The 10,845-nt window shown below is 40.9% G+C and overlaps 1 protein-coding gene across 2 annotated transcripts; it reads left to right on the top strand.

Moving 5' to 3' along the window:
- Positions 1-12: 12 nt before the first annotated feature.
- PPWD1 (peptidylprolyl isomerase domain and WD repeat containing 1) lies at positions 13-10,838 on the top strand. Of its 2 annotated transcripts, none has more exons than XM_035100808.2 (11): positions 13-184; positions 2,202-2,304; positions 2,889-2,989; positions 3,482-3,602; positions 4,135-4,582; positions 5,263-5,453; positions 6,613-6,802; positions 7,408-7,589; positions 8,069-8,150; positions 8,690-8,872; positions 10,502-10,838. In XM_035100808.2, the coding sequence occupies exons 1-11, from the start codon at positions 19-21 to the stop codon at positions 10,643-10,645; spliced, it is 1,911 nt and encodes a 636-aa protein (XP_034956699.1). In that variant the 5' UTR covers positions 13-18; the 3' UTR covers positions 10,646-10,838. The 2 variants fall into 2 exon arrangements, with proteins under 2 accessions (XP_034956699.1, XP_060136247.1); XM_060280264.1 differs by having other exon boundaries at positions 21-168.
- Positions 10,839-10,845: the final 7 nt, after the last annotated feature.

Genomic DNA, 10,845 nt, shown 5'->3' with positions numbered 1-10,845 from the left:
GAAAAAAGCAGAGCCAATATGGCGTCCGCAGAACCTCCGCGCAGGAGGAGGCACAGCGAGGGAAAGGATGGCGAGGCGAAAGGAGGGGAAGGGTCGGAGGAGGAGGAAGGAGGGAGAGAAGAGGAAGGAGACCGCTGGGTGGGCCCTTTACCTGGGGAGGCCGTGCAGGTGAAAAAGAGGAAAGGTAAGCTTTGTCATGCTGGCCACATGACCTGGAAGCTATACGCCGGCTCCCTCGGCCAATCATGCGAGATGAGCACGCAACCCCAGAGTCGGTCACGACTGGACCTAATGGTCAGGGGTCCCTTTACCTTTACCTTTGGGGACCCAGGTGGCGCTGTGGTTAAACCACTGAGCCTAGGGCTTGCTGATCAGAAGGTCGGCGGTTCGAATCCCTGTGACGGGGTGAGCTCCCATTGCTTGGTCCCAGCTCCTGCCAACCTAGCAGTTCGAAAGCACGTCAAAATGCAAGTAGATAAATAGGAACCGCTACAGCGGGAAGGTAAACGGCGTTTCCATGTGCTGCTCTGCTTTACCAGAAGCGGCTTTGTCATGCTGGCCACATGACCTGGAAGCTATACGCCGGCTCCCTCGGCCAATCATGCGAGATGAGCACGCAACCCCAGAGTCGGTCACGACTGGACCTAATGGTCAGGGGTCCCTTTACCTTTACCTTTAAGGGCGGGCGGGGGGAAATGCCTCAGAGACTGTCAGCCCCTCTGGACAGGGCGACTCTTCTTCAGCACTTCGTCCCTCCTCGTGTTTCCTTCCGAGCCTCTGGTGTCGGGTGATTCGCTGCACGTTCCTTGGAGGCATGTTTAAATTGAGTTGCAGGCAGACCAAGGCTTGCGGATACCTGGCTCGGTGGTCGTGATCTGCACGTAACTAACTGTTCAGAGAGTTGCAAGGTGCAACTGTTATGTCTCCTTTGCGCTCTTGACGCTTCTGACTTGACATGCTCCACCTTGCATGACATCTCCCATAAGAGTGAAGCAGTACTGTACGTGATGCTTGCACATGCTTAAAAAGGTAAAGGTAAAGGGCCCCTTTAAGTCCAGTCGCAGACAACTCTGGGGTTGCAGCACTCATCTCGCTTTATTGGCCGAGGGAGCTGGCGTATAGCTTCCGGGTCATGTGGCCAGCATGACTAAGCCGCTTCTGGTGAACCAGAGCAGTGCACGGAAATGCCGTTTACCTTCACGCTGGAGCGGTACCTATTTATCTACTTGCACTTTGACGTGCTTTCAAACTGCTACCGGTAGGTTGGCAGGAGCTGGGACCGGGCAACGGGAGCTCACTCGAACCACCAACCTTATGATTGGCAAGCGAAAGAGGCTCAGTGGTTTAGATAACAGTGCCAGCCGTCTCCCTGTCCCTGTCCCTGTGTTTGCTTACCTGGCAGTAAGTCCCACTGAAAGCACTGTTGCTTACTTCTCAGTAAACGTGGTTTGAGTTAGGTTACAAGTTAAAGAAGAGGGCTGGAATTTCCTTCTCCTGTACTGTAGTGGTTTAAATACTGCTACATGCATTTTTATGTATCACCGAATGTTCTGGAGCTTTTAAAATTCATTTTAAGTGGCACAGGTGGGGGGTTCACATGTTTAAATGTATCTCTGTGTATACATGCATGCATGCAAACAATCCCTTCATTCAGTTTCACTCAGCTTTATTTTTATGGATACTTAAGTCATGTGAAGGGATGCAGGTGGCACTGTGGTCTAAACCAGTGATCCTCAACCTTGGGCCTCCAGATGTTTTGAGACTACAATTCCCATCATCCCTGACCACTGGTCCTGCTAGCTACGGATCATGGGAGTTGTAGGCCAAAAACATCTGGAGGCCCAAGGTTGAGGACCACTGGTCTAAACCACAGAGCCTAGGGCTTGCCGATCATAAGTTTGGCAGTTCGAATCCCTGCGATGGGGTGAGCTCCCGTTGCTCGGTCCCTACAGTCCAATTGTGCAGTCCAAGCACAATTTTGCTGCTTGTGTGACAACTAGGGCTGCAGTTATGTGAACACTTACTTGTTTGTGTGGGGATCAAGCCTCATATAACACTATGATACAGCTACACAGTTGTTCTCATACCACAGTATTGAAAGAGAAGTTTGTTCAGTTTGGTCTCTTTTAAATCAAAATAATTTGAATAACATTTTTGAAATGGAATATGATTTTTAGGAAACACTATTTCTTTATTTATAGTTCTTGAGTTTGAACATGTCTACCTGGATAATCTCCCCAGTGCTTCAATGTATGAACGCAGTTATATGCACAGAGATGTCATCACACATGTAGTATGTACTAAGTAAGTCTTTTTTTTCTATTTTAAGTATTGTAGAATTGGACCGGATGTATGTTTCAGGAATTGCATCTTGCCTAAAGAGTGCTTCATAACATTCCTGGATTGCAGGGGTTTGGCTAGATGTCCCTTGGAATCCCTTCTAATGCTACAATTCTATGCTTCTATAAGTGCAGCATAGCTCATCCTGCTTTTTAACTCCAAGCTTAAGGGGGAAAGTTGTGACATGTGTTTGTTGCATTGAGTTTGTTTTGAGCATCTCTGAAGTGCAGCACAACTGTAAGAACCATCTCTAGAGTTTCAAACTCTGTAGGAGGACTTGAGACAGTCCATGTTGTATATGCTTTGAGACTCGCCCAAGTGACCTTGAAAGCCCAGTGTGAAATGGAATAGTTTCTCTGAGGTTCAGCATGTTGTATTAAATTTCTTCCCTCTCTTTGGGGAATAAGTAGCGTCCTAGTGACTGCACCTGTGATTTGGCTTCCCAAACTAGCCAGAAGCTGCAGACTCCTGTGGAAGGTTGCTAGTGAAGCAGAGATCTAGGTTTGCGGTTCTTTTATAATATGAAGGTTATATGCTTGTACCTGCAGGACTGATTTTGTAATAACAGCCAGTCATGATGGACATGTCAAATTCTGGAAGAAAGTAGAAGAGGGAATTGAATTTGTTAAACATTTCCGTAGCCATTTAGGTAAGTTACTGTGTTTGGTATTTTCTTTTTCTTTTTTCACAAATAATATATTATTATTTCATCATTTAAATATGCTTCATAGCACACTTTAAAAATCCATACCATATTTTAAAAATTGGGTTCTCTAATGTTACTTAGCTTGAATGATTAGTTTTTGTGAAATGCAGCAGTAGGGTAGCCAGATGACAGTGGGTAGACAGTGCTTTTGCACCTTTAATAGTTGCATAGAAAGAGTCCTGTTTGCTGCAGAAGCTCTCAGTTTATATTTTGATCTTTGAATCCCAGCCTTCTAGGCCCATTTTATACATGACTATTCAGAAATAAATCCTACTGAGTTCAAAGGTACTTTATCTATCCGTGCAGCTTTAGTTTGTGACATAATTCCATCTGAAGCATTTATATAGCAATTATGATTTTGTTCATTTTTTTTCCTCAAATGAAGAGAACTTATTCTCTGGAAGCAGACTATTTCCTTTCTTTTGCTCACAATAGGTGTTATTGAGAGCATTGCTGGTAGTTCAGAAGGTGCATTATTTTGCTCTGTTGGGGATGACAGAGCAATGAAGGTTTTTGATGTGGTGAACTTCGATATGATCAACATGCTGAAACTTGGGTAAGTCACTTTTCTTTTTTTATGGTCCTGGTAGATTTCCTAATGCTTTAGAATACTTCTGTCTAAGAGGTAATTGGTTGTGATTGATTGTGGTACACAAATAACTGTCTAATTGCTGGCATACTTTTAATAAAGGAGCAGGAAAATACAGCAAGCAAATACAGGGTTGTATTACATTGCATATAATCATGAATTGTGAGGGGGGCATTTATCAGGAAAAATGTAAAGCAAACTACTTCTTATTTTAAAGTTGTAGTTATTTTGTTGAATTCAGATTCCTTGAGATAAGACATTGAAGAAAAATAAGTATTACTCTCCTTCTACAGCCTTGCAAGTGCTGCAAAGCACACCCAGAGTTTCTACTTAATGCATGTCAGTTCAGGTGGAGTTTTGCATGAAAAAGAGATGCATGTGCCGAGCTGCCCACCTCCATTAAAGTAGCTGGGGAAATTAGTGCATCTGTGAACTTCTTATGTGTTCTTCTATCTATATTCCTAAAATCATGCCAATCCAATTATTCTTTTTATTTTAGCTACTACCCTGGCCAGTGTGAATGGGTGTATTGCCCAGGAGATGCAATATCTTCAGTTGCAGCGTCTGAGAAGAGTACTGGGAAAATATTCATATATGATGGTCGAGGAAACAATCAGCCACTTCACATTTTTGATAAGCTTCACACATCGCCTCTTACTCAGATACGACTGAACTCTGTCTATAAAGTCATAGTATCATCTGACAAGTCTGGAATGATTGAATACTGGACTGGGCCTCGCCATGAATACAAATTTCCCAAAAATGTGAACTGGGAATATAAAACAGACACTGATTTATATGAATTTGCTAAGTGTAAAGCATACCTAACTAGTATATGTTTCTCCCCTGATGGCAAAAAAATGGCTACTATTGGTTCTGACAGAAAAGTCCGAATTTTCAGATTTTTGACAGGGAAACTGATGAGAGTCTTTGATGAATCTTTGAGTGTAAGTATATATATATTACAACATTCAGTTACTTGCTAGTACAGATGATCTTTTTAAAATTTCTTTCACAGATGAGAAGTACTCCATACATACATATATACAAATTGTCCTCTATAAGAGTAATATTTTCAGCATTACATTGCAGTATCTGTTTAGCATTATTAATACACTGGTGATTTATTCTTCTTTTAGTTATATACCATGAAGTTAACAATCAAGGAAAAAATAAACGGTATTTTTAGAAGGCTCTACTGTTGTTACAAATGTTAACTGAATTACTTATATTGTGCTTTCTAATCAAAATTTATTACTTTTAATTTGCTTCAACTCAAATTACTTAACTGTCTAGTTACTATAACCTTGTCAGATACCACATCCAATATATGAATTGCCAACTTTTTGCTATACATATTAAAGTATGTATTTTAATTGTGTAAAGACACATGTAACTAACATTGTTGTATGTTACATAAATTGACCTCATTAGCACATAATACTAAACTGCGTTTTGTTTAGCCAAAGTGTGGAATTTAGATGTTGTGTATATTGATTTATAACCATTTCATTATTCGTCTCAAAGCAGCTTACAGAAAAAAATAACATGCATTATACAGAATTTATTAAAAATAAATCGAAGTCAAGTTATACGCATATTATAGGTAGGTGTCTTGTTTCTGTAGATGTTTACTGAGCTGCAACAAATGAGACAACAGCTGCCTGACATGGAATTTGGTCGGCGTATGGCTGTGGAGCGGGAGCTGGAAAAAGTGGATGCTGTCAGGTTAATTAACATCATTTTTGATGAAACTGGACACTTTGTGCTCTATGGGACAATGTTGGGAATCAAGGTCATAAATGTGGAAACAAACCGGTAAGTCTTGCTCTTATTATTTCATGTTAGCTGTACCTATTTTGTTTTGTTCAGGGATTTCCAAGAGATTTTAAAGAAAGAAGCTCAGTCTTCATAGGCTCTTTAATTGCTCAAAATTAATACATAATACAGTTAAATAGAATTGAGTTGGCATTACTCATTGGGAGTGCTATAGCTCAGTGGTAGAACATCTGCCTTGCATGCAGAAGGTCCCAATTTCAAACCCTGACATCTCCAAGTAGGGCTAGGAGAGACTTCTTTCTGAAATAGTGGAGAGCCATTGCCAGACAGTGTTGACTGTACTGAGCTAATTGGATCCAATGGTCTCACTTTGTATTAGGTAGTTTTCTCTGTTCCTGTGATCCATGATAGTTAATTTATATGATTAGTGTCACCTGATATGCTACTGAAATGCTTACCATCTTTTATCATCTATAGGGAATAATGTCTGCTTTTCAGAAAGTAAGCTCTGATCTTTTGGTAGTTGGTCTGACAATCACAACTCAGCTATGTACGGTAGATGAATAGCCATGGTTTATTGTTGGCTTATAAACCATGACTTGCTTAAACTCTGGTTCAAACCCCACATCCCACCCACCCCCTGATATAGTAGTCCTGTGACAGGTTTAGAAGAAAATGGCCTTGTGAGTTAAATTGTGCCCCATTGAGACCAAGGTTAGCCCACAGAATGGAGCCCCACCCCCGGATGTAGAGATTCAGTGCCCAGTTTCACATTCCTGGTGAATGATGGAAGGGGACTATCCACATAATTTGCAGATTTCCATTGGTTAAATGATTCCAGATCATACATTTTCATTAGCTATCCATCTGGGACCCATAATATGAGAACTGATACTTTAGATCAGGTTTCTGATGTGTTATAACTGACACTTTTTCATTATCCATTTGTATTAAGAGTCTTACTTCCAAATATGTTTGTTAAGCCTGCTGTATTGGTCCAGAGGTTCACCTGGTTTCTAAGCCCACAGTGCCTTCCAGAAGGTAGTCAATATCCCTATGATGTACTGGGGATCTTCGCTTCCAAATTAATCCAAAAATTAATATGCTGTTTGGATGCAGGGTGCTCTGAAATATTACATATTAAAGGCAGGCTACATAATGATTTTGAAGTTCACGAATTTTCCTTTCCTGTGTGTAGATGTGTTAGAATCCTAGGCAAGCAGGAAAACATCAGGGTCATGCAACTGGCTCTGTTCCAAGGTGTCGCAAAGAAACACCGTGCCGCTGTTACAGTAGAGATGAAAGCATCCGACAACCCCGTTCTTCAGAATATCCAAGCTGATCCAACAATAATCTGCACCTCCTTCAAAAAGAACAGATTTTATATGGTAAGTTTATACTAGGGGATCTAGCTGGCAGTTTCCCACCCCCTACAGGCTACTTTTAGCGGATGGGTGTGCTGCCCATCTTTCAATCACCTGAAGTTGCCAGGTGATTCCCCCCCCCCTTTTTGATAGCCTTTGATATAATACTATTCACATGTCTTACCACTTGGTTCTAACTCTAATATTAATTTTAGTACATTTTTGTACTTCCTTATACCAAACAACTAGGCTGGGGGGTGTCTTGGTGACTATTTCATTATGAGAACTCCACTTGAGGTGAAAATGCAGTAGAAATCTGCAAAGAAGCATTTCTTTAAAGCTAAAGTAAGTTTAGCTCACATAAAAACTTAATATTTTCGTTGAGATTTTTGTTGAGATGTTGACAGTCTTCAGATATGCCAAAGGGCAATTCTTTTCACTTGGCATAGGACCAGAAACAGTTTGCAAACCACAGGAAGACAGAAAGCCTTTCAGTTCAGCAACATAATATGGTGCCTGGGCAGCCTATCACTAGTTAGGAACAATATGTCTTTGGAACTACAGTGTATGATCCTTCCAATTCCATTAGTCAATAAGAGAAACAAGGATGCTGCTATCTTGTCCTTCAGTTTACCAAACGTGAACCAGAAGACACCAAAAGTGCAGATTCTGACAGAGATGTATTTAATGAGAAGCCATCTAAAGAAGAGGTCATGGCAGCCACTCAAGCTGAAGGACCCAAGCGAGTTTCTGATAGTGCCATTATCCACACAAGCATGGGAGATATACATGTCAAGCTCTTCCCTGTTGAGTATGTATATGAATACTTTTCTATTTCATTCCATTTTTAATAAAGATGCTCATTATCTTGAGCTACTGTTGGACCATTCACCAGCATCATTGACAGAGCTGCACCTTTTCCCTTTGTTTGCTTTTGTTCCATTCTGTCATAGCTATGGTACCACCATTTTTGCTCTGGTAAAGCATTTTTACCGCTACTGCTTTCTCCTACATTGTGACAAGAGGAAGAAGGTTGTAAGCTTTCCTGTTTCCATAACAAGAAGGCAATTTTAATTTGTAATAGGCAAAATGATTCACAGAATGTGATTGTGAATGAAGAGTTGTCTTCCTACTGAATGATCTGGCAGGTGGCCCTAGTTCTTTATGGATATAGATAGTTGCAGTCAAGTGCTCTCAGTTTCACTGGATACAGATACGGACCAATTCAAAACATTACCCTATTCCAGTGCACTAAGTACTATACTAACATCTAATACCTTTTAACTGCAGGTGTCCCAAAACAGTGGAAAACTTCTGTGTACATAGTAGGAATGGCTACTACAATGGGCACACCTTTCACCGCATAATCAAGGTAACTTTGGTATTAGTAACAATATTTCTCTGTTCTCAAATGTTGTTGAGCTCGTTAGATAAACAGGTGCTGCAATATCTTTAATTTTTCCTGTCCCATAATGGCTTTATGCACATCTTATTATTAAGTCCTACCCTACTTGTGGATTTTGCATATGCATTTCTGAAGGATTTTGTGCAGAATTCCAAAACTGTAATCACAGCATATCAATCTATGGGATACAGTGGCGTCACCACTGTAGATAAAATGGATCAACATTTTTTCTCCTTTCTTGGTAATACTGAAATTTGGATCACTTAAAGATACTGATTAATAGTGATGGCAGTATGTTACTTCCTGGTTCGGAGGCTGTACATTTCTGAGTATCAGTTCTGGAAACAGCAGCAGGAGAAGGCTGTTGTCTTCCAAGTCCTGCTTATGGGCTTTCTGGACGCATCTGATTTAGCCACAATTTTAAGCAGGATGTTGGACTGTGCCTAATGCAGCAGGGCTGCTAATGTCCTAAATTGTGATTTTTCTTTCGCCCCCTCCAAACGTAGGGCTTCATGATCCAAACTGGAGATCCTACTGGAACTGGAATGGGAGGTGAAAGTATCTGGGGAGGAGAATTTGAGGACGAGTTTCACTCAACTTTGCGACATGACAGGCCCTACACACTTAGTATGGCTAATGCAGGACCAAATACCAACGGCTCACAGTTTTTTGTAACAGTAGTACCAACTGTAAGTACTATGTCAGATGTCATTGAATTGCCTCTCTGTGAGTAGCAAAAGTTTTGAGGCTGTTGGTAGATGGAAGGGTATTCCATTGTGTCTGTTGTCTACTATAAGGATGAGGAAGCCTATGGACTTCCAGATGTTGTTGAACTACAGCTCCTGTCATCTCGTAACTATTGATCATGCAGGCCATGCACTGCAAGTTATAGTCCTGTAACTGAAAAACCACGTTTCCCATCCCTAGTCTACTTGGTGGTTATAGGGGAAAGAGCTGAAGGCAGCCACCATATTACATTAGCTGCAGAAAAACATTAGTTATACTGTACTTTGTTTCCCCAAACAGATGAGGTAATAAGCCTGTACCTGGCCTGTACCATTTCATTTGTGGGTGGGAGCACCAATGATTGCTTCTTAAGAGACCCAGCATCTTTTGCTGCCCTTGATAGCCAGCTAGAATTTGTTACTATATGCTCTGCCATATATCCCAACTCAACAGAGTAGCAGAGTCTTCTCTGAAGTGGAATTGGGCTATATAACATCTCTGATTACTTTTTGAAAATTCAAAACATACTTTGCCTTTCTTCTGAGATGCTTGCAACATTCTATCTCTGTTTTATTCTTGCTACTACCAGATCTGGAAGCCAGGATTAAAAGATAGTGATTGACCCAAAGTGCACTGCAGTTCAAGGCTGAGTTTCCATCTGAAGACAGGGGTCCCTGGGCCAAGTCCAACACTTGTCCTTCTTCCACTAGATAGGCCTCATCCCTGAATGACTTGCATCCAGTGTGGCTGGACAGAAAACTTTCTAGGTCGGGTCTCTCCCCCTCTCCCGATTTATCACAGCAGCTGTGGCAGGATAAGAGAGACATGGGGAGAGGTTTTAACATCAAACCTACTACCCAGCTGCTCTCCTGGCTGCTTGCCACAAGAGATGAGTTATCTGTTTCATATAATCGTTATGTTATACAGTGGTACCTCTACTTACGAATAACTCTACTTACGAATGTTTCTACTTACGAATGGAGCTCCGTCCGCCATCTTGGATGCAGTTTAGATAGGATTTTTTCTACTTACGAATTTTTAGATAGGGTTGCTTCTACTTAGGATTTTTTTCTCCCAATGCATTCCTATGGGATTCGACTTACAATTTTTTTCGACTTACAAATGTGTGTTCAGAACGCATTAAATTCGTAAGTAGAGGTATCACTGTATGCTGCCTTGTGAACCACTAGATTGGAAAGGGGGATACACATATTTAATATAAATAGCTTAAATAATCTGTTTGGTGAGAACGTAGCAGGATTTGGTTCTCCTACCCCACCCCCCACCAAATGATCAAAACTTGTCCACAACCTAATGTGTGCACAGAAACTATAATGACAGTACCAGTTTTGCGTTCATGGTTCATTATCCAGCTTGGAATATGTTTGCGGAAACTGCTTCCGTGCGCATGCAGCCTTTTGGGTTGGAGAGTTAAAGAAGTCAGCAAACAAACAAGCATTCAGTGTAATAGTGTTTTTATAGAGATCCCGTTGGCGATAGTTTACATCACAGAGTTCTCAGTATAGTAACTTGAGATTTAATTATAATTTTCTCTTTCTTTTGCTCCATCAACTTGATATGGCCTTCCACAGCCATGGCTGGACAACAAACACAGTGTGTTTGGAAGAGTATCTAAAGGAATGGAAGTCGTTCAGAGAATTTCAAATGTGAAAGTCAACCCCAAAACTGACAAGCCCTATGAAGATGTCAGCATTATTAATATCACAGTGAAATGAAATAGGGTTTTAAAGAAGCCTTGCAATTAAGGGACTTCAAAAATGATGCACCTAATATCTCCATTTTTCCGCTGTGGAAAGGTTGATACCTGATCTGAAACTTTCTAATCATTATGTGTCCGAGGTGCTCTCAGCTGTATCTTTTTTAAAAATGTTTTTATACAAAAAAATAAAAGCCAGCCATGTTAGAAAAGTATGTA

Source organism: Zootoca vivipara, chromosome 11 (assembly GCF_963506605.1).
Source record: "Zootoca vivipara chromosome 11, rZooViv1.1, whole genome shotgun sequence".
In the NCBI taxonomy this organism is placed as follows: Eukaryota; Metazoa; Chordata; class Lepidosauria; order Squamata; family Lacertidae; genus Zootoca; species Zootoca vivipara.
Note: the sequence above shows the minus strand (reverse complement) of the source record. Positions and strands in the feature narration are given on the sequence as shown.

Bases quoted from the DNA above. Each gene is read 5' to 3' on its own strand.
- PPWD1 (XM_035100808.2), top strand. From the start codon at position 19: ATGGCGTCCGCAGAACCTCCGCGCAGGAGGAGGCACAGCGAGGGAAAG. The intron at 2,990-3,481 runs GTAAGTTACTGT...TGCTCACAATAG, and splicing joins ACATTTCCGTAGCCATTTAG to GTGTTATTGAGAGCATTGCT. The intron at 6,803-7,407 runs GTAAGTTTATAC...CTTGTCCTTCAG, and splicing joins AAAAGAACAGATTTTATATG to TTTACCAAACGTGAACCAGA.